The sequence below is a fragment of the Equus quagga genome, chromosome 18, assembly GCF_021613505.1.
Source record: "Equus quagga isolate Etosha38 chromosome 18, UCLA_HA_Equagga_1.0, whole genome shotgun sequence".
Taxonomy (NCBI): domain Eukaryota; kingdom Metazoa; phylum Chordata; class Mammalia; order Perissodactyla; family Equidae; genus Equus; species Equus quagga.
Window position 1 is genome coordinate 40,772,591 of NC_060284.1, and position 23,320 is coordinate 40,795,910.

The window sequence follows — 23,320 nt, forward strand, 5'->3', positions numbered from 1 at the left end:
GATGGCTAGAAGATCTTTTAAATCAACTGTTAGACTCCATCAAGTCTAGAAAAGGGGGGAACTTACATTCACAACATGTTACTCAGTCAAATATCCCAGCCATGTGTTATGCATCTCACCTTCGATATAGCTTGGACTGTCCAAAAGCCAGTGGTATATGGAAGGTAGTCAACACTAGAATGATCTGGAGAGAGACAAAAGCATGCAGTCAATAAGAGAGATGGTCCAATTACATGCTTGCACACACTGGGATTAAATCAATATCTGAAAGATTGCCAATAGCCCTGTTTTGTAGTAGCCTATATTGTAATATATCTGAAAACTCAGAAGGACCAAGTTGCTAGGGCTTACAGTGATTCAAAATCTCAGCTCATTTTGTTGAGATGGTCCCATTGCCTACACTTGCAGCAATGAGGCGGAGCTACTCAACAGCACATTACAGTAAAGGACAGATTGAACTATTTTGTATCCTTATTATTGTAAGATATTCTCAGGCAAGAATCATCTCTCCTTCTGCCTACAGAGGCCAGAATAGTGTGGATGTTCTAATAGAAGTCACTTTGTCCTTTTCTTCTTCTCTCTGCTGTTAGTTCTTCATAAAATTAATCTTTTAAATAATTACTTTTCTAGAGCAAAATATGCAGGAGGAAAAGATTCTGATAGATTAGTACAAGAGGCTAGGGAGTCTCAAGTAGCTATATAACAGGAAATCTTGGAGATACCAACTATCTCAGATAAATGGATGAATCATGGAAATTAGGACACAACTAAAATTTGAGAAGAAACTGAAACACGCCTAAAGAAATTTTACCAGAAGTTTAAAAATTTATTAAAATAAGAAATTTACAACTTTCTCTTTAGCATCAAAATTATATTTCTTTCGGCTCCTGATATAGCCATCATGTGCCACAAGGCTATGATACATACATTACTGGAACACCAGAGGGCATGAGCTGTGGCTCCTCCCCTGTTTCAGGCAGGACAACAGAGCCAGGAAACACCAGGCCCCGATTCAAGACCTGAGGCCAATGCATCCTCAGTGCCCTCCTCCAGGGGGATTGGCTACGTACGAAGAGGGATAAGGAACTGACTGACTCGCCTTTCATTCCCCCAATCCTGGTAGTACCTCCTTTGTGGTAGGGGAAGGGACAACAGATGGAGTTGAACAACCATGAGCCCATGGGCGCCACAGTCCTTTGACATCAACTGTGAGAAAGGACACAGGAACAATACAGTTTGGAGGAAAAATGCCAAGATGTGTAATGTGCAGTTTTCCGCTTCTACACAGGGGTTTTCTCAAGTATTGTGAGGCTCCCTTCTCATCACATAGCACTCTCTTTCCTCTTTCTTCTTGCTCATCTTGATGCCAAGCAGCAACCAAGGACTAAAAGGATGTCTATCTTGCTATTATGGAAGAAGGTGGTCACAAGATGTTCCCAGCTCTAAAGCAAAACTAAACTGACCACAGCTTCCTCAGAGTCTGTCCTGCAAGCGTGCATCTTCTGGGATTGAGGTTGGAGACAATTTCAGAAAGTAATAACATTCTGTGCTTAAACCCCCCAAATCTAACCTCATCTTCTTGCTAGGCTGAATTAAAGACTCAAAATACTACTTACCCCAGTGCTATCTCCAACCCAAGACAAAGATACTGAGCCACTGAGATCATCGAACACATGCTACAAGGGAAAAAAAAATGCATTTAGAAATGACATCTCTGCATCTTTGACTTCCTTAAATAATTCAGAACACTATACTTTCAAAGTAATTACGTTCATAATTATAAGGGGATAGGGATTCCCAAAACAAAATTTGGGAGAGACAGGATTTAAATACTTAACCTGAATTACTTGGAAACTTTAATTCTCTCTCATACAAAGTGAGCCAAGCAGATGAGTTTTCTTCAGTGGACCAGATGGGGAGCTAGGATAATCTACTTGCTTTCTCCTACAGAACTAAATATAAAGATATAGAAAGTATTCTGAGGGTGCTTTAAAACAAGAGATCACAGCCCACATTGACAGACAGAACTGTAACCCAATCTGCATAATTTAAATTTTTCTAGGCAGCCTTTACAGTATAGCTGAATGAGTTAATAGCTGGATTCCTTTTGCTTTTAGACTAACTCACTCAAAATGACAAGGGATAGAAAGAAGAGCAAATGCCCTTGTTTCACTTTTTTATTTAATAATAATAATAATAGAACAACCTTAATAGAGTTGTGGTGAAAGTGAGGACACAAAAAAGTGAAAGCTGATCCAAAACATGGTAAATGTGTTGAAACGTAGTTATAATAATCATTGTTGGTGCTTTTGGCTTTTGGGTTTTGGTTTTCAAATACCTTCTTTCTTTACTTATAAAATAATATATACCCATTATAGAAAATGCAGGCAATAATAGGGAGCTATAATAAAGAAAACATAAATCATTCAGAATCCTAACACAGAGATAGTCAAGGTTAACACACATATAATCTTCTAGTCTCAGATAATTCCAAAAAGGCAATACTGGCACTTGGTAAAAATTTCCAACCATACAGAAATGTATATAGTAGAAAGTGAAGATCCTTCCTCTTTCCCTGCCACACACCCCACGACCCCAAGCCCCACTCCCCAGAGGAGTTAAAGAGCTTGGTATATATTCCTACTAAATGTTGATGATTACGCTTTTCTCTTCTGAAGACTTATATCTCATTCAGGTTTTTTAATCTTAAACATGCCTGGCCTTCCCGGATGTGAGCAGCTCCTTAAAAGCAGAGGTTATACTTCTTCGTATTCCCTGTGCCTACCACAATACTTGCACACTCAATAAGCATTTTGAAAATGATTATACATCTTTCCCAAACCACAAACTCAATCTCAAAATAGAACATGTCTATAAATGGTGGGAAGCCAGCCGCTTGGTCACTCAAGCCACCAATCGCAGAAGCAGTCTGAAGAAACAGAACTGTTTTGCTTATCTTCTGATTTTCTTTGGTGGTCCTCCTGAATGGGCCTCCAAACTCACCTATGCTATTTCCCCTCTGGACTGTGAGCACCTTTGAGGTCACAGAATCTCTTGTACAATCTGTGTAAATAGTACAATCAGTGCCTCACAGAGGGCTTGCTCAGTAAATGCTGGTTAACTCTCAAACGCCCAGGCAGAGCTTCCCACAGCGTCTACAGGACAGAAAGGCTATTCATTTATGTAAGCTGGCCAAGCATCTGAGAAAAAGTAGGGCTGCTAGAGACATCCGGAACCAGAAGCTTAAAAATGGACACAGCAGTGTGTCTTTTAAGACATTGCATACAGAGCAAGACAGCATGTTCTCTAGGGTGAGGATATAGTGTCTCAGATTACATCAATGAGCTCCTTGAACAGCAGCAGGAGTATCCAGAGCTGCCACAAGCACCAGATAGACTGCATGGGCTTGCAGTCATCTAAACATAGGCTATCATTCCAAGGAAGGCTCTGGTCACAACAACTTTTATCCCTAGGATAAAAGAAAAATCCCACCATTGGAGTTCTGGCTGTTTTGATCAGGCCATAATATAGTTAGTCTTGAGCCAATCAGGACCAGCAACTTTCATTTTTCAGGCAACACTCTACACACCTGATCCTGTTGGTGCACACTGGCATTACTCATATCTTCCTATTGCCCAACCACAGGAGGAAGACGAGTATTAGATGTCACTAGCGACACTCAGCTCCACCTAAACAACTCAAAGGATAGTTGACCTCATTCATCATCCAAAGAGTTCCTTTGGAAATGTGGGCCAGATTTATTAACTATAACTGTGGTCTTCTGCTACCCTTAACTCTCCCTCTCTTCCCTTCCCAGTAACCAATCAAATTTTACTTTTAAAAATATATGAACTCATTGAAAAAACATCCACATACAGTGAATGCAACTAATTTCTTATATTTCAGTCTTTAACATTCTTATACTGGTGAAAATAAGAGAAAAAAATGAAATCAGATCTAACAACAGACAATAGCTCACATGGAAAGAAAAGGTCACATGGAAAGGAGACAAATTCAGGACAGCTGGGGGATCAAGAGCCCAGATACTATCTGACCCTTCAACGGGAGAAGGGTTACAGATGTTCAGGAAAGGGTGGCCACCTGCTCATGGTTAGAAGACAGAATTCACTTGTGTCAGTGGAAGGCCATTAATCCTAATGCTTAATCATTTATTATATTTAACAATGTACATGTCACTCTACATTGTGGTGGCATCTTAGATATTTCAAAATATGTATTACTTTTAGGTATGGCATCAAGAACCTTGTCTGCCTCCCTCACTAACCTGAAGCCCATCTGGTAGAGGGACTAAGTCTACTTATTTTAGCTACTAAATATATAGCATAGCACATGGAAGGCACTGACTTAAGAACTATTCGTGAAGCTCTGAAAAGGAAGATGACGAAGTGAAAAGAGAAGGCCACTTAATTTCTTCATGACAGAAATGAGGATGAAATGTAAAAATCCTGCTCTAAAAGGACTTTTGCTTCTGGTACAAGATGGAGTAACAGGGATCAGATTTACTTTACCACCTGAAACAACCAGAAAAACAGAATATATAAAACTATAGCTTTCAAGACAGTGGACTTCAGACAATGAAGGATAATAATCCCCAAGACACAAGACACAAACAAGGACCTACATTTGCCCACACTTACTGTCTGGAGAGAATATCCAGGCCACAGCGCAGGGAAGGGGAACCCAGGCAGAGCCCAGAGGTCTCCCCTCAGTTGAAAAGACGAGCTGGTAGCTGGGGAGGCCCAAGAGGCTGGAGTTCACAGGGTAGAGTACTGGAGGGGAGAGAGCTGCACAGCAAGAGAACTCTGGAGGTCTACTGATGGAGGCGCCCCAGCCACCCTGCCAAGTGTCAGCTGAGAAATAAACAGCTCATGCCTGTAAGGAGACTACCTGAGGGCAGGCAAGGATCCACCTGAGAGAACTGAAGGAAACATCTGGGCCTCAAATAGGACCAGACATAAGTCCTGCTCCCAACAACCACAGCAGAAAACCTCCTTTTCACAAGGAATTGGACAGGGTGCTCAGAAATTTTTACCTCGGTAATGAAGAAAAATTAACCCTAGACTAAATGCTGTCTCGGTCTTGCCTAAAAAACTTCAAAGCAAAACCAAAAAGGATCAAACTATTGCCAAGTAACCTAACAATGTCCCAGAACAAAGTTCAAGAATATCTATAGGAATGTAAAAATATTTAGCACTCAAGCAGATAAAATTCACAATGTTCGACAGTCAATCAAAAATAACCAGGCACGCAAAGAAGCAAGAACACAGGACCCACAAGGAAAAGAAAATCCAAACTGACCCAGAAATAACACAGATAATAAAATTAATGGACAAGAACATTAAAAGTTATGATTATACTCCATATGTTCAATAAGTTAGAGAACAGACTGAGTATGTTAAATAAAGCCATAGAAGATAAAACAGACTCAGACTCCTAGAGATGGTAATGACAATGTCTGGGATGAAAATTACATTGAGCAGGATTAACAGGAGATTAGACATTCCAGCAGAGAAGATTAATAAATTTGAAGACATATCAATGGAAACTATCCAAAGCGAAATATGGGGAAAAAGACAGAAAAAATGAACAAAGCATCATTGAGCTATAGAACTTCAAGTAACCTAATACATAATGTAATAAGAGCCTCTGGAAAATGTGAGGGTGGGGGATGGGGATAGGAAAAAAAATGGAAAAAAATAATAGCCCAAAATTTCCCAAATTTAATGAAAAGTATACACCCAGAAATCCAAGAAGCTCACAAACCCTAAGCTCAAGAAACATAATGAAAACTACACCAAGACACAGCATATTCAAATTGTTTAAAACCAGTCATAGATAAAAATCTTAAAAGCATCCAGAAGAAAAAATGATATTACATACAGAGGAACAAAGAATCATAGTAGACTTCTCAGAAACAATGCAAGCCAGTGGATCAACACTGTTAAAGAACTGGGAAAAAACTGTAAAGACAGAATTCTACACCCAGTGAAAATATCCTTTTAAAATGCAGGTTTTAACACAGAAAGGTTCTGTTCTTCTGAACGTGTCCATTGCTCCTCAGCACTGTATAGCGGGGGTTTCTTCTCGACAGCCACAGGAGAGGGACTACACCAGCACAAAGGATCTGAAAGACAGGGGCTGGCCCAGTGGTGTAGCAGTTAAGTTTGCGTGCTCTGCTTCAGTGGCCCGGGGTTTGTGAGTTCAGATCCCAGGTGTGGACCTGCACACTGCTCATCAAGCCATGCTGTGGTGGTGTCCCACTCAAGAAACAGAGGAAGACTGGCCCAGATGTGAGCTCAGCAACAATCTTCCTCAAGCAAAAAGAGTAGAATTGGCAACAGATGTTAGCTCAGGGTTAATCTTCCTCACACACACAAAAAATCTGAAAGACAGCTGAAAGCCCATCTTTCCGTGGAAAACCAACAATCCTATCATCACAGCTTACATGATCTCTTCCTAGATAATATTCTTACAGCACCGGCGGACATTGCTTATAACTATTTATATTTGGCTCCGTCTCAAATTATACTAGGAATTCTTAGATGGCAGACACTATGATCTGGTATTACGCATCAGGCCTAGCACAAGGTCTTACATATATTAAGTGCTCCACAAACATCTCTATAAAAGTCTATTCACAAACCCCTGCTACCAACATTATTGATCTGTGTGTGATCTTCCTTCTACCATGGGTGCCACCATTTCGATAAATAATGGCTGAATAGTGTCTCTTCCTATGCCCTTACTGCCAGGGAAAACATTGTTAAACACTAGCATGTATTCTTGGCTGTTCATACATATAATAGTGACCTTACTCCTCCCCTTCCCACTGCAGTTATCATAAACTCTATATAGTCAAAAATTGGTAAAGATGCCCTGAACACATCAAAGTGTTTAGAGGCACTGCCCAGGGGTAGACTATACAGAAGAGACAGTCAAACATTTGAGTATGAAGTAACAAAGATCTGCATACTGAGATTTAAACAGGGCTTACAGACGTAGGAGCAGGCAGAAGCAACAGCCAGACAGCGGTAGAAAATAGTTGTGCAGGTAGAACAAACATGAAGATATATGAAGTATTTTGAAAAATTTCAAAGGACAACACAAATAAAATATATTAATAACACCAACTAGTAAAGTGCTGAGTATACAAGTGACGCTATTAAGTACTTGTTAAATAAGAATTGCAAGATCAGGATAAACAAAGTTAAGGTGGGAATAGAAGGAAAATAAAAATAGAGAAGAGGAAATATGTGTGAGAAGAAAAGTACTTCTGCTTGAAACATCCGAAGAAAGCTGAGATGAAACGACTGGGTCACTTACTCAAACAGGCATGGTTCCCAATGGTATATACAGCTGAACATAATCAACCAATAAGTTATGGTTCAATTGTTCTAATCAAGGTAAAGTAAGATGAACAAAAGAAATACGAGCAGAGGACAAAGCTTTGTGGCTAGAAGGAACTGAAAGGCAGAATAATCCCTTTTAGAAGAGAAAACCCCAAACCTCCAACACAATATTACGAATGAATATCCTACAATATTAAAATACTGACCATATAAAAACACTTAGGAGCCAAGGAGTCCAGCCAACAGAAGGCAGAGTGAATGTCTACCTCCAGTGCCGTGACAAAGAAGATGTTCTGTGTTAGCTGTATATGTGACAATTGAAATGGAGACAGCTGGGGAGAGCTGAAGCATGTTTTATTTCTGGTAAACAATAGCTGTGTCGCTCCAACACAGTCTGCCTACGAGGTAGACCGTTCAGCACAAAGGGAACATGATCCGGCCACCACTTACTTCTAAGCAGTCAGCCAAACGTATGATCTAGAAGCAGGTCAGAATTAAGGGAAACCATGCAAATATGCCGTTTGTGTGATTAGCAATCCAAAAGCCAGCATGCAGAGGGGCTACAGAGTAAACACAGTAATTCAGATTACTTAATCATACCCTAGGGTAGGCAGCTCAGAAACCAAAAAGTTTAAGACTAGCTATGCAAAATGTCAGCTTGATTCTCTCAAGAGCAGATGAGCTTGAAACGTGTCATTTCTAGAGAGAGACTTATTAATCCCCTAACAGAGTTACTGGCACAAGAATGGACAGGACACACGAAGGGAACAAAACAAAGTCCAAGACTGGACGAAGTTTCTTTTATTGTACAATAAAGTCAGCATTTCAAGTTAGTGGTAAAAGAGTGTTGGAAAAACTAGCTATCTGGAAAAAATTAACAGCTGAATTCCTAATTCCCTTCTTACTCCCACACCCAAATAAATTCTACATTTTTTTAAATATAAAAAGTTATATCATAATACTACTAGAAGTATGAGTGAACATTTTTATAATCTTAGAATGAGAACACCATTACAAAAAATGATACAAAAACCAGAACCCATAATATAGGGATTACTTTGACTACACAAAAAAATTCTAATGGCAAAATATCAAAGAGAAAGTTGAAAAGAAACTGGAAAAAATTATTTGCAACATGACAAAGGGTTAATATAGTTTTCAAATCAATAAGAAAAAGGCAAAGATCTCAAAAGAAAATAGGCAAGGACACAAGCAATTCACAAAAGGACATAGAAATGGCGAATAACATGAAAAGCTATCCAATCTCACCAGCACTCAAAGGAAAATCAAAGAAAAGTGATGTGATGACATTTTCCACCTTTGGAAAAGCCTGACAAATGTATCCAGTGAGGGGTGGAGACCAGAACACCTGTGTGCACTGCTGGGGGGAGAGTGTAAACTGCTACAACTTTTCTGAAGAGCTATTTGGTGAGGTAAGTCAGAACTGGAAACGTCCATACCATGTGACCCAGTAAGCTCACTCTGAGGAATTTATCGTAAGGGGATAATTACACAGCTTTTAAAAATTTTTTTATTGAGGTCACACTGGTTTACAACATTATATAAATTTCAGGTGCACGACATTACATTTCAACTTCTGTATAGGCTACACTATGTTCACCACCAAAAGTCTAGCTGCCGTCCGTCACCATACATGTGTGTCCCTTTACCCCTTTTGCCCTCCCCTCACCGCAACACATCTTTACAAAAGATGTTATACATCTGGATGTTTGTTGCAGCTAACAACTACTGAGCACTTCCTACAGGCCGGCTACTGGGCTAAGCATTTTAACACATGATCATTTCATCCACATAACAGCCCCAGCAGGTAGTACTCTATCTGTATGCTCTAAATGAAGACCTGAAGCTTTGTCAAATAAGTTCTTTTACACAATAAAACAATACACCAGGTGATACTGAAAATGTTTCAGGTACTTACTGACATTGATAGATATTCATAGTATGTTGAGGAAAAAGGTTACAGAATAGCATGTAAAATCGTGTATTTATGGTTAAAAAGATATCTGGAAGGATTTCTTCAAAATATTAACCACAACTGTCTCTAAGTGGTAGAATTTATGGGGATGATTTCTTCTTCATAGTTTTTCTGGGTTGACTGAATTACTCCCCATCCCACCTCCAATCAGCAGGAATCATTTCTTAAAATAAAACTACATAATATTATTATTTTTTTAAAAAAAGGATACATGAAAGGGTGGTATAAAAAGTACACACAGACCATGTCAGTTTATTCTATTACACCGGCTAACGGATGTAAGAGAAGGTCACAGGATAGGTCAGAGAGCCCCTGCCACCCTGAGCCACACCAACACAGGAGGTCTCGGTTTAGGGGAGACTTTCTAACGCAACATCCTACCATCATTATTCACTGGGTCACTAAACTTTTCAGAGCCACATTCAGTCTTTTGTCCATCACCTGTTGAACAGTGATTTCTGTTGTCCCCAATGGCACTGACAGCCACTTGCTGTCCCCAGGAGGGGAGCTCTAGGGAGTAGGGAGTCACTGGTTGGCATTTATAACCAAATTGGTTTTCAGGGACTCATTACGTTAGAAAGCAGGGGACAGCTTGTACTACCTTCCCTGAAATACATTTACCTTGACAGCTCATGATACAAGACTCACCCACACATTTATTGCCTACCATTTTAAAGCCAGAGGTCCACCAAATTTAGAGACCAGGAATTAACACAAATGTCCACTTCTGTGGTTATGGGGCTAATCCTTGGTTCCATCTGGAAAAAGAGAAAGGCCACAAAACACAACACTTTTCATGGAAATAACTTTGTCTTCACTTGTAATTAAACCAGAAACCTAATTAAATTACTGTTACCACAGCTTGGAGAACTTAAGTTGGTCCCGAGACTCACTGTAGATTGGAAAAAAACTCAGTAATGAGAAACTTCTGCCTATCTTTAGTTACACACCTGATCAAAAGTAAAACACTGACAGAACTAACACTGGCACATGGGAGCATGGGTCAGTTTCACCCGGCGGGCCCCAGTTTAAAAGCCACTTGCAGATGACCCAACCATCTGCCATCTGGAACAACCTCTCTGGCAAGTAAACAAGGGAATGAATTCAATGATGGCATCCTTCACGCACATTCCTTCTTTCGCCAAGTACATCCACGTGCCCACCATGTGCCGGCCCCTATTCAGGGCACTGGGGAAAGAGCGGTGATAACACACGTTCTGTGCTTGTGGGGTATCCTCTATGAACACGCTTCTTCCAGAAGCCTGAAAACTAAGGCTAAACATGCTAGACGTTTAATCTACAGAAGACAGCCTGTCACAGCAAAAATAAAACTACAAAAGGGGGTTAAAGCCTAGTCCAGTAACTAATAGGTTGGGAAAGTAGGCACAAATCATTTTCTCTCCTGGGAATCCATTTCCTCAAGAGTAAAACTGAATTATGCTCCTTCACTCACTGGAATAACAAGAATCAAATGAAATAACATACAAAGGCAAGGCACTGGTGATCCCATAAAAGCTGGGATTTCAGATTTAGGCTTCCAAACCCTACTAGGGAACACAGGGACAGACAGGGCACAGTGACATGCAGGAGAGGTCTGAAACACAGCCTGGGTGATGCTCTCGCAGGCAGGAGGAAATCGTAACAGAACACAGTTCTGCTAAATAAGGCACTGTAGGATCACAAAACATGAGCCAAAAATAAGATCACAAATGTTCTAGTTCTCGGGGAGACTATTCTTAGAAATGAAAAAGCTAAACATAAAACATCATACAGGTTTTCAAACCTATTCAATTATTCAGGATTTTATGCGAGGCAGGATGATATAGACGAGAGCACCGGGCTAAGACTCAGTCAAACTGAATTTTACTTCCAGCTCTGCCAAAAGCCATGTTTTGAGCAGCACAACCAAACTTCACCACCAAGGCGAGGGGGCTGGAATGACAACATTTCTAGTCCCTATAAGCTATAAAATTCTATGACTCATCTATAATTTAACCACTCAGTTTGCTTTTCCACTGCTCTGTCTTCATTAAAAAGAAAAAAATCAGCTCCCTGCTCTAAAGTCGAGTATTAAAAGGAGAGGGCAACAGCAACCTTCACAAGTAAAAGCCTCAACAACCTGGACACTCGCAGAAAGGGAGCAAGGGAGACCCCTGATGCCACTATCCAGGAAGTAAAAATCTATGCATTTGACCTAAGAGAAACTCGCAGACCATCACTCTAAATCAATTTGCTAAACTTGTTAGAATTGCCTAAAATTAGTAATCTGCTTTCTTGGTTTACAGAAGCAGCTAATAAAATCTGGGTGTAGTGTACCTAGAGACAGGGACAGCAGCAAGAAGGAAGAGGACATTGTAACGAGACTGCCGTTTCTGCAGGAAAAAAAGTAAACTTCAATAGCAGACAATGGCACTAAGCTTACAAATCTGGGCCAACCGAAGTGGGAGAAGACAGCCCCACATATCTCTAGAGGTCCTGAGGGCATTAATGTCATACCACATTAAAATAACATCAATCCTAGCATAGCATAATTTAACCTCTTCTTAATGATCCAGGCTCATACTGTTGACTAAGGCAGAGAAATATTTTTAGAAAGAGTCCCATTAAAATGAAACAAAAACTTCTGGCACTTACAAGCTTAGTTTTTGAAAAATTTCACCTTCATGGGATAATTCATTTCCAATCATGCCTAATAAATGAGCTAAATTTCAAAACTGTTAGCATTTAATTTTTACATCTTAGTCTCATTTCAAAGAAAAGCAAGTGATGAAGGGACATGCCCCAGTTGCCAGCTGCCTGAGCCATACGGCTGGCTGCTCACCACTGGGCATGGGGACTGACCCCTCACTCCCTCTGCTGCAACCACACTGGCCCTCTTCCAGATCTTGGGCACACTAAGCGCTTTCTAGCCCCAGGCCTTTGAACATGCTGTTCTCTCTGCCCAGCATACCCCTACTGGAGAAATTCTACTCATCTTCAAGTATCAGTTTAAATAATTTCAGCAAGTCCTTCCAATGTCTCTGACTAAAAGGACCTCTGCCAATTATTCTCCTATGGCTATTTTTTCTTCTTGGCACTTATCAGATTTATAATTATGTATTTGTTTAATGTCCATTTTTCTCTGCTGGTCATAAAGGCAGAGTTCTTGTCTGTTGTGTTCCACATCAGTTCCCAGGACCCAGTACAATGCTGAACATGTGGTAGGTGCTCAACAAGTACTTGTTGAATTAAAGAATGACAATAACAGTACTGAATCTTTGCTGAGCACTTATGATATATAAGGCACCACTGCTACTCTACAGATGAAGAAGCAGGCTCAGAGGGGTTAAGTAATTTGCCCGAAGTCACATAGCTTATAAGTGGCAGGGCAAAAATTCAAATTCATGTCTGTCTGACTCCAGATGACATAATTAACGACTACTCTTTCTCCAGCACTGTGAGAGACAAAGGTGGTGAAGGACTCATAGTACAAGTGTGGCCCCTACCTTCAAGGAGTTTACAACCTGTGGCATAAAAATCTAATAAATGAAAGTAAATATAAGACAGAATACTATAGTTAAGGGCTGGATTACATGGCATAGTTAAATGCTGTAGGAGAGAACAGAAAAAAACAACCAGAGCTAGCTAGAAGGGCATTCAGAGAGGAGGAATGCCATGAGAACAAAAACAGAGAAGAGAGCACATGGCGAGCTAAGGGGACTGGTGAGAAGGTTGCCTTAAGTGGAACAAAGGGTGAACAGAGGGCAGGAAGTGGTGAACTATTAGCTTAAAGAGATATATACACAATAAAAAATAATTCTGCTAACATTCTAGCCCTCTATGCTTCCAAGCAAAGCTCTTGAGAAGTACCTATCACGTCTTATTAATATTTCTTAAAACTTCAGAAAGGTCAGTAGAGTGCAAAGCTAACAGCGGCTGCTCAGTGAATGAATGAGGGTGGAATAGGCCAGGCGCAATTTCAGAGCTGTCAACTTAAAACCACACTCACTAACTCTAATAAACTAAAGCTTAATGCAGGAGAAGAGAGATGAAAGTGTAAGCAGTCTTACTTTTTGTAACTGTAAGTTCTTTAACTATTAAGTAAATAACTATACATACTCAAAACTACTACAACCAGCTGACCAAGCATCTGATGGCAGTGGGATCATTAATTTCTCCTCCACCTCCTACAGCTTCCAGAAAGACGCTTTGGACAGATGATCTCTCCCTCATCTTAACCCCCTTTTCTTAACCCCAAGGACATAAGTGGTACATATTTCTTAATCCGTATTTGGTTCCTGTGAGTATCCATAATAATTCTCTAGGAATATTACAGCCATAGAAAAAAAAATTTAAGCACATACACAAATATTTGGGCATCTAACTGGTAATGCATCAGAAGCTTCGTGGAGAGAATCATTATCGGAGACTCTCAATAAAGGACAAATATACACTAAATCCCACACTGTCTCATTTAATCTTCACAATGACCCTAAGAAGCTGGTAATAGTACACCCATTTTATAGATGAAAAACCTAAGGCGCACGGAGATTAATCTGTCCATGATCACCACTGAAGTCTGAGTCCTAGTCTGACCTGAGATCGTGTTCCCTCCTAACCACTGCCTCAAAGAACTATCAATCATATTAACAAGTTAAAATTATGATGTAATTGTGAAGGTTAAAAAAAGAACACATACGCTTCTCTCATTTCTGCCAATCTTGACTCACTCTCATTCCTGCCACCCCCGCCCAAGCCTGTCACCCAGCCCTGCCAAGTGATAAAACCAAATACATTTATGCCTCATCTGTCTCTTTTTATGCACATGTTCCTCAGGAGTTGGTATTTATCAGGATCATTTGGCTGACAATTGAGCCCCACAGATGCAATAACAGATCAACAGGCTTATTAAGAAATGACATAAATCATACATATATGGTACTTTATAAGGTCTTTAAAACATTTTCTCTTCAAAGCCTCACGGTAATGTCGCATTTTATATGATGGAGAACAGAGGCTCAGAATGGCTAGTTGAGCTCTGTTGAGGGTGCTATGACCGTGAGGAGCAGAGAAGAATTCACAACTATGACTTCCACCCGGGGTCTATAATCTCGCCTTATCCCTAGAGCACATGCAGTGGTTCAAAACATCTCTGTGAAACACCTCCAAATGTAGCACCACACCGGGACATCTGTGTTCTACTCCCGGCCCTTGGCCCGTAGGCAAGTCATTTAGCCTCATCAGTAAAAGCAAGAGATCTGACCAGCTAATCAGCCTAACAATCTATGATTCAAACCGTTAAGCATCTTATCAGCAGGAGTTCAACCTTATCCTTGTTCACAACTGTTCAGAAAAGAGAAATCTGTTCATGGGCTTCATCGCCTCACAGCTCCGGGGTTTCTCAGGCCTTGGCTCACATTTTCCTTCAGTGAGGTCCAGGAGTCCCTGAGTGCTCCTTCAAGTATAAAAGACGGTCTGCCTTGTCCTCTATTCTGCTCTCCTGTTGGACATACTCTTCCAAGACCACAGTAATGGTCAACCTCTAAAAGCAGAACTCTTCTTGGCTCCCCATCTCCACTTCTGGTTTCTTCAGCTCTAGCCTCATGTTTAGCACTATCTGTTAAAACAGTTTCTCCACTAAGTCCTAACACCAAACTCCCCACCCATAGTAGCCCTCTCTTTCCATCCCTCTCAAAGAGTTCTCTCTTTCGACTTCTCCATATGTTTTCCTAGTAACCTTAGTCATATCCCTCATCAATTACTTCCCGACAGAAATTTCCCATTGACCTTTCCCTGAGCATGTCTTGGATCTCCTTGCCTCCGTGCATTTACAGATCTCCCTAGGAATTACCTCTGCACCTTGATTCTCTCTTCATCCATGAGGCCTTCCCAAGTGGTCATATCGTCTTCAAAAATTCTTCCAAATTCTCAGCAAGCCATCTCTGAACAACCAAATCCTTAAGGTGGCACCAATACAGATATCTTTAAGGTTTAATTTTGCTTATCCACAGGCCTGGACTCCACTATATGTAGCTCAGTAAGTGTTTAAATGAATGACATCTATACGATGCTTACATTTAACAAAACATTTTGATAAAACTTCTCATTTGACTTGCCAAATAATCCTAAAGCTGCTTCTCTAGTTTAAAAAAACCACCATAAAGGTCAGAGAAGTTAAGTGCTTGTCCATGATCACACAGCTATGGAGCAGCAGAGCCAGGACTCAAATCTGGGCAGATATCTCTTTTGAATTGTGCATACAACATATCTATGACTTAAATCCCTTTGACAACTAGCAGGTACCAGACACACATTTGGTCTGAACTATGTTGTCTGGGAAGTACTAAAGTTAATTAACATGTTCCTTCCCAGTTCAATTTCCCTTGGTCCTTCAGGGTGATCCTACTGATGAAGCAGACTTGCAAACTGGCTCAAGTACAATAGTAGAACTTAGTTTTTTAGAACATATAGAAAGAAAAGAACAAAACTCTCAACAACAGCAAATATAAGAGAAAGAGTACTCATAACTCCCAGAAGGAAAAAACATACATTTTCTTCCGATGAAAATAAATCTAGCCAATTAATCACACATAAGTTTCTAACTAGCACAGGGCTGAGTATACCCATGGTAAGCTGACCTTCTATTTTCAAACACACAGGCAGCCAGGACAAAAAAAAAAAAAAAGCCCCAGTTTTGGCAGAGTACTGTAGGGAAGGAAAAAAACAAATTTACTGCTATATAGCTACTGGGTTTGCTTGTGGACTATCCAGGCTAGCAGCTCTGATTAGCATTAGATTTTTCAGCTGATAAGGAATGATAAAGTATTACTCAAAAAATAAAACAGTCAAATGTCTTTCATAATTATATAAAAAAAATACTCCCGCTATCTTTAAGAACACTCGTATTTCACTGAAGCAAGCTCTGGAGGTGGTAACAAATCACCCCCAGATGTGAAATCCAGGCTACGTTCAAGTTCAACTGGGAAGCAGAACTGCCGCAATTTGCTTCTAAATTCGGAATCAACCAATAAATATCTGTGATTACAACCTCTGGCCTCCTCTCTTCCACATGAATCACAGAATTTTTTTTAGACGTTTTAAATCTAGTCCAAAACTTCTCATGTTGTAGATGAGAAACTGAGGGCCAGATACCGAAATGCCAAACACAAAATAAATGACATTCACAGAAAACTTTCTCAGCAAAACACCACAGGCTCTGAATGGAAGATTTTGTTTTTACTGTGGTTTCCTGAGACTGGGCTTGAGAGTAGAGAAGGAAAAATAGCCTCAATCTTTTTTTAAAAAAAAATCCTACATGTCCAGCATTCACCTAACAACTTCTAAAAGTATGAAGTGTCGTATGAAGATTCATTCAATCCAGCTAGGTCAAAGCCACATATAATCAACTCAACTTTGATCCCAGTCACCATTACAACAACAAAAACCTGCCTAGGACTGACTGAAAGTGTCCAGCTTGTTCCTCAAACCCCATTACTCCTCAAACCCACCTACGTACAGATAAGCGAAGCCACACAGATGGTGGGAAGAACAAGTTTTCACCAAGTTTTTAAAAAGAGTAGAAGATGTGATAGAAACAACTGGTTACAAAGGGATAGAAAGGAAATTGAAAATTTTTTAGAAATTTACAAATGCAGTATCTATTTTGTAATATTTTTGGAGCCCTTGCCACACAGCCCTTTGCTAGAAAAGCTGTATTTTTAATTACATGGTTTTGTCTCCTTTAATATTAGCTTCTAATCATATAAAACATCTGAGCATCATTTCTCCAGTCTCAAAACACAGTTCAGGGGCTGGCCCAGTGACACAGTGGTTAAGTTCGTGCCCTCCACCTGGGTGGCCTGGGGTTTGCTGGTTCAGATGGCAGGTGCGAACCTATGCATCAGTTATCAAGCCATGCTGTGCCGGGGGTCCCACATATAAAATAGAGGAAGATGGGCACGGATGATAGCTCAGGGCAAATCTCCCTCAGGAAAAAGAGGGGGATTGGTGGTGGACCTTAGCTCAGGGCTAATCTTCCTCAAAAAAAAGTTCATTTTCTGTGAAGACAGAGCTTGAGGGGTAGGAGTGGATAGGAAGGGAGGGAGAAGAGGAAATGTCACTCTTCTGCTCTGACCACTACAACTTGGCATTAAGCATTGCCCTTCGTGCAAGGATCACACAAGGGTAATAGGCCAACTAGGATAAAGTTAGGGAGCACAGTCCCTATAGTCAACCACGGAGAAGCCAACGCTTGTTGGCAAGAGCTGACTGAAAATCAGCAGAGTGCAGAGAAAGCCTCTATGAACCTGACATGAAAGATCCAATCAAAACAGGAGGATGGAGAGCCTATTATTATTGTTCTCATTACAAAAAGAAAACAGTCATTAGAAATTGACCTTCTTCAATTTCTTCATTATGACCTGCATAAGCCTTCTTCCAATTATTTCCACAGACAGGAGATTCAGATTTCTAATTAAAAATCACTATGCACAGAGCCAACTTTGAGTCAGCAGAGAACTTCCCTAATTATTACACTGCGTTCTCTTTGAGCCATTTGTCTTACCTGGCTAGCTCTCTACTCTCACCTCAACAACAAACAACAAACCTCAGACGAAGACTAACGTTTCCTCAGATAAATATACTTCAGCAAATCTCCTGATACTTCTAACTAAAAATCCCCAATGCGTTAGTCATTTTAACATCCCCTAGGGTTAAAAGTCTGATTAGTATACTGCATGGGAGTGGAATCCTCAGGAGGATTTCGCTCATTCTGCTCAACCAAGACCAAAAAGGAGATACTACAGAACTCCTGTTCCTTGACCACAAAATGAATGGATGAAACCCAAGAGAAGATTAACTAGAGGTGAGGGTGGGAGTGCTGGGGAAGGCAGTATGAAGAGAGGCTGAGTAGTGGAATAAAGGAGGCAGTTAGAAAGTTCCCAGCAGTTAAGAGCACTGATCTTCAGATTTCCGGGTGTTACAAAGATCCACAACAAGAGGCTGAGAGCGGCAGCTCCCTGAAGCCTCCAACAGGCACATTCAGTCCTGTCAGCCTGGACTCAGCCCTGCCAGCACCAGGAAACAAACACACACATTCTTCTCAGAGCTGACACCGCACACAACACGCCTTCTCCACAAGGCCTGTTTATTTAAGAAACCAGATGCTTTGATGTCGGGATACAAGTTGGGAAGTTATGTGTAAAGAAGTAGTTAATGACAGGAGCAGAGGGAGGACAGAGAATGAGCAACAGTTCCCGGCTTTATTAATCATAAGATTAAAAAGTTTTAAGGAAGTTGTCAAATGGTCTGAACACAGGAATGAGAAGTAAGGAAATTATGTCAGCCACCACCGTAACTCTGGCCAAGGCATTTCATCTGTTTCTTCAAGACAGAGTTTCATGCCTAACCTCAAAGGGGTACTTATAGGAGGAATGTTTTGAAGCAATCCAACTTAGCAACCAACATTAATAAAATCTCCTAGGCTTGCTCAATTTCTCTCCTGTACACAGGTTACACATGTCATGAACACTCCAAGCACTTCAAGGAAAGAATCAGTTAAAAGTGTGGCATGAAAACAGTTTTGGGTTAAAGGCAAAAGGAAGGTTATTTATTGAGTCTAAGGAAAGAACATTTATAAATACACACACACACTTGTTGGATTTCATGAGTGAAGAAGCCTGAAGCGTTATAGGTCATTAGGGCACAGGTCTCCTGAAACCAGAAGAATATAAAACTACTATCATGTTTTAGTTCTACTTCCTTCTTAAGAAGATTAGTTAAATGCCAACATAGTCTCGCAAGCCAAATAAGCCACAGAAATAGGTCTAGGAGATTTGCTAAAACCTTCTGAGGCTTTTCATCCTCTTTCCTCTGTATCTTGGTACCCCCAGCATCTAGCACGTATTTGGACATTTGGAAGGCAATCACATACACTGACTACATGAATTAATGTCACCTGACAAGAACAGCAAGTTCTATAACAAATAAGAAGAGAACCAAGAACTGTTGATTCTTCTTGGGAATTGAATCCTGTCATTTTATGAAAAACTACTCTAAATGGCACCTTCCCAGCTGTACAAAAGTGTACGATATCTCTGATAAAAAGTTCTTCTGTCATGGTGATACGTTTATCTCACACTGCTTATAAAGGGTCCAAAAATACTAGATCTCTTCAACACGATTTAGGATGCTTTGTCATGACTTCTAAAAATATAGAACTGAAAAGCTGAACAGACCATTACATAACAATTCTTGGTTAAGGAGGTAGACCTCAACTGCTTTATTCAACCATTTCCAAGGTGAAGAAGATTATTAACAGTGCCTCCACTTTTACCACATGTACACGTTACTTTTTTTAATTTAAAATGATGGGATCTCTGAAGAAGAGACCAAGGATGATTAACAAATGCAAAAATAGCTACTCAAAATTAGATCACTGGAGGAAGGTTGAAAAAAAAATCATTGGAAACAGTAGCTAAATAAAATGAAAAAAATAGAGGGAAGTTTCTCTATATATGGATGTCAAAGAATGAGTGGGTTCAGGTCTGCTCTCAAGTAGATTTGGCCTAAGGGTCCCCTGAGCCAGTTTTTTCAACGTCTTGCTTTAGAAATCAATATACTACAAATGAGATATCAATTAAACTGGGGAAGACTCTTGAGGAAAGGAATAAATGCACAAGTAGCCACAGGTCCTAAAGGTAGGTCAACCAGCAAGAGAAAAACCTAAAATACGGAGTACAAATGCTGTGTCCAGCTGGCTCAAGGAAGGAAGTGGTCCTGTTATAAATTAAGCATCAGTGTTGTAAAGCCTTTCTCAATTCCCCACTGTGAGATGGAAGTCTACACGATTATTGTTTTTCTCGTCAAACAGGAAAACTTCCCAGTACTCATTCCACCCTATCGGCGCCCAGCCTGTCCCACCCGTCAGCACTAGCTTGGTCACCTTTATGCAGCTGCTGCTTGGAACCCATTAAGTGAGGTTATCCCTGATTGCTTGTGCCTTGACTCCAATTGCCCTGGGTCCCCAGCTCTGAGAATTCCGCACAGATAACAAGGACAGTCCAGGTAGAGGGAGAAAGATAGTTTAAGGGGAGACTGAGGTTGGGGTGATATGGAATGCACAAGGACAAATGCAGTTGGTCACTTATCTCTGTCCCCATGTGCAACTCTCTATGAAAAAGGAAAGGATATAACGGAGAAAATACACTAAATTGAAAATACATCATGCAAACGTGGGTAGCAACAATTAAATCGTTTTAGAAAAACACGAGGAATGAAGATGCCCACGTTGCACTGAAGCAAGGAGCCAGGACACGCCTAACAATAGGCTTGGTCAATCCAGCAGTGTGCAAAGGTTGAACCGCTTGTTCCCAGGGAGAGAAGTGCCACGATTTTTAAAGTCTTTGACTAGGACCCAGCTCAGAGCAGAGTATCTGCAATGTGTTACTTAACGGTTAGAAACCTTGTCACAACAGAATGTAAACATCCTGGTCAGAGTCCGATGCCACCATAGAAGGTCAAATTGAAGGCGTAAAAGAGATCACACACACTGCCATCCCTTTTCCAAGCTTGTTCCGTTAACTATTAAAATACACGCAGTAACCTAACCACTGCTTTGGGATTCTGAACACCCGCCTACCCGTCCTGAAAGCACAGACCCAGAGAGGACACACCTTTGCTTCTGCGCAGCCCAACTTCTGCAAGCACTTAAGAGGTAATTATTCCTCCAGCTTCCTGGTGGCTTCCAGCGTTATTGGATCCTGACTCTTTATACACACAGAAAACAACGACGCTCGAGAGATTTTGACAACTTACAAAAACGAATGCCATCAAAGTCGAAGACTGCCTCCCCTATGACGAAACACAGCCGCTCGGGCCGCGGCGCCCGGGGGCCGCTCCCCGGGCCGGACTCCGCCCGCCGCAGTTTCGGGGCCGCGGCCCGGGGGGCGCGGGCGCTGCAGGGCCGGGGGCTCGTCGGCGGAGCCGCGAGGCGCGCGGCCAGAGGAGGAGGGGCCGGCGGCGGCACCTCGCGGTCCGGGCGGCGCCCGGGCCCGGCGCCCGCTCACCTGGTGCGTGTTGTTGGCCAGCCTGGCGACGAAGTCCCGGACCCGGCCGCAGTCGTCGTCCTCGTCGAGCGCGCTGCGCCGCCAACGGCCGCCGCGGGGAAACTGGCCCCCGGGCGCGGCCGCGCGCAGCCCCCAGCTCACCCCGACGGGGCCGGACCAGCGCGACAGCGGCGCAGCGGGCGGTGGCGGCGCGTCCAGCCGGTCCTGGCCGAGCGTTGCCCGCGGCAGCAGCTGGAGGAGGAGGAAGAGGCCGAGGCCGTGGGGCCAGCGCGAGAGGCCGTCCGCAGCTTTCCGGGGCCGCTCCATCGCCGCCGAATGCCGACGCCGCCGACACCTGCCGCCCGGCGCGCCCGCCCACCCCCGCCGGCGCCGCGCCACACCCCCGAGCCCGAGCCCGGCGCTCCTTGGATACGCGCAGCCGGGCCTCTCCGCTCCCATAGGCTGGCCGCCTGTCCTTCTTCCCCGGGCCACTCCTCATTGGCTCGCGTCGCCTCCGGCTTCGGGGGTCCTGGATTCGGATGCCAAGATGCGGGACTGATTGGCTGGAACGTGGCAGAGACGGCTGAGGTCATCCCTTCCTCGCCTGGCGTCGCCAGGGCCGGGCTTCCAGAGTTAGCATTGGAGCTTTCCGCTTCTTCTAGTGAAGCCCCCTGCTCCGCGGCGCCCCGACCTCTTGCTGCTCCCTCCGGCATCCTCAAGTTGGGGTTGGGTTAGTCCCCCTCCTCTCCCCGAGAGACACTTCTAAAATTATTGGGGTTGCGGCAGCGCCTGGAAATCTCAGGGAATCCCTGAGCCTGCTCAGCTGGAAAAGGGGGCTTCGTCATGAACCGGCGCTTCAGGTTTTTAACCCCCGCGCACTGGAGCGCCCAGTGTCTGCTGAAGCCGCCGCCTTGCTGCCAAAAAGGTGAATGCGAATTGTGTGGGCTACATCCTATGGAGCCAGATAGACATCAGGCCGTCCGTGACTCAGGCAAGCTTGAAGAAAAGTCTCTCCATCACGGACGGCCTCGCTCACCTTCTTCTACAGGGAGTTAGGCCAAAGTTGGAATTGCTTATTGGTTTTCCTGGAGTTAGAAAGTAGCTTAGATATGAGGGTCAGGTAAAAGGGGGCGAGAGAATTGCCCAGTGCCTCCTTTAGACGTGATCGTTTCATAGATGAGTATTTATCTTTACCAAAGTGCCTAAACCCTGCAGTGAGTGCACTGCACATTTTGGGTTTTGGTATATGATGTCCCCTAGATTAGCACCCCGCCTCCAGTAAATAAAACTAAACCCCTACGCTGTGCTGTTCCCTTTATCGCAGAAAGTGCGCGCACAGAACTTCTAGAACATGCAGCGCAGGTAAAACCAGTTCTGGATCTTAACCCTATTGACTCCCTCCCTTCAGAAGGCTACAAGTTGTCCAGTAGAAAAGGTAGCAAACAGAAGATACAAAGAATACAAAACGTTACATCCAAATAAAGCAAGCAACTAGAAATTACTTTTAACTATAAACTAGAGGTAAACCCAAATAAGAATATATTCATTGTAGAGCAAAATGGTGCAGTGCACCCAACCCAATGTTTACATTAAAATCCTTCTAATTGGGTTACTCTGAAAACAAAGATTTACAAATTTATGTTTTTCCAGAACAACCATAGTAAGACGTGAGAAGTGAAAAATACTTTTGAACGGCATCTGAGCAGGATGGTAAAATCACTAGAATAGCCTTCCAAGTTATCAGCTACTGAAATGACAAGATAAAGCTCGATGAAAACTGGTGAACAGTTTGCTCCTTTCCATTAACTACCATGTGTCAGATTATTTTTTAATCTATGCCAACCAAGGAGTAGATCACAAGACAGTCAGTTCCAGTAGCATGTGATTAGCTGGGGGGAGAACAGGGGCTATACAGGAATATTTCTTTGTTC

General features: G+C 42.2%; 1 protein-coding gene across 3 annotated transcripts in view; it reads right to left on the minus strand.

The window, feature by feature from the left end:
- The window catches only part of SORT1 (sortilin 1), a 59,019-nt gene extending 37,242 nt beyond the window's left edge, over nt 1-21,777 (minus strand). For 2 of the 3 annotated variants that reach the window (XM_046645197.1, XM_046645196.1), the window contains exons 1-3: nt 21,411-21,777; nt 1,617-1,676; nt 120-184 (exon numbers count right to left, since the gene is read on the minus strand). In XM_046645197.1, coding sequence (XP_046501153.1) covers nt 120-184; nt 1,617-1,676; nt 21,411-21,716 — 431 coding nt within the window. In that variant the 5' untranslated portion in view covers nt 21,717-21,777. Of the gene's footprint in view, nt 1-119; nt 185-1,616; nt 1,677-21,159; nt 21,190-21,410 lie in introns of those variants that run through there. The other variant, XM_046645198.1, reaches the window with a different exon arrangement.
- Nucleotides 21,778-23,320: the final 1,543 nt, after the last annotated feature.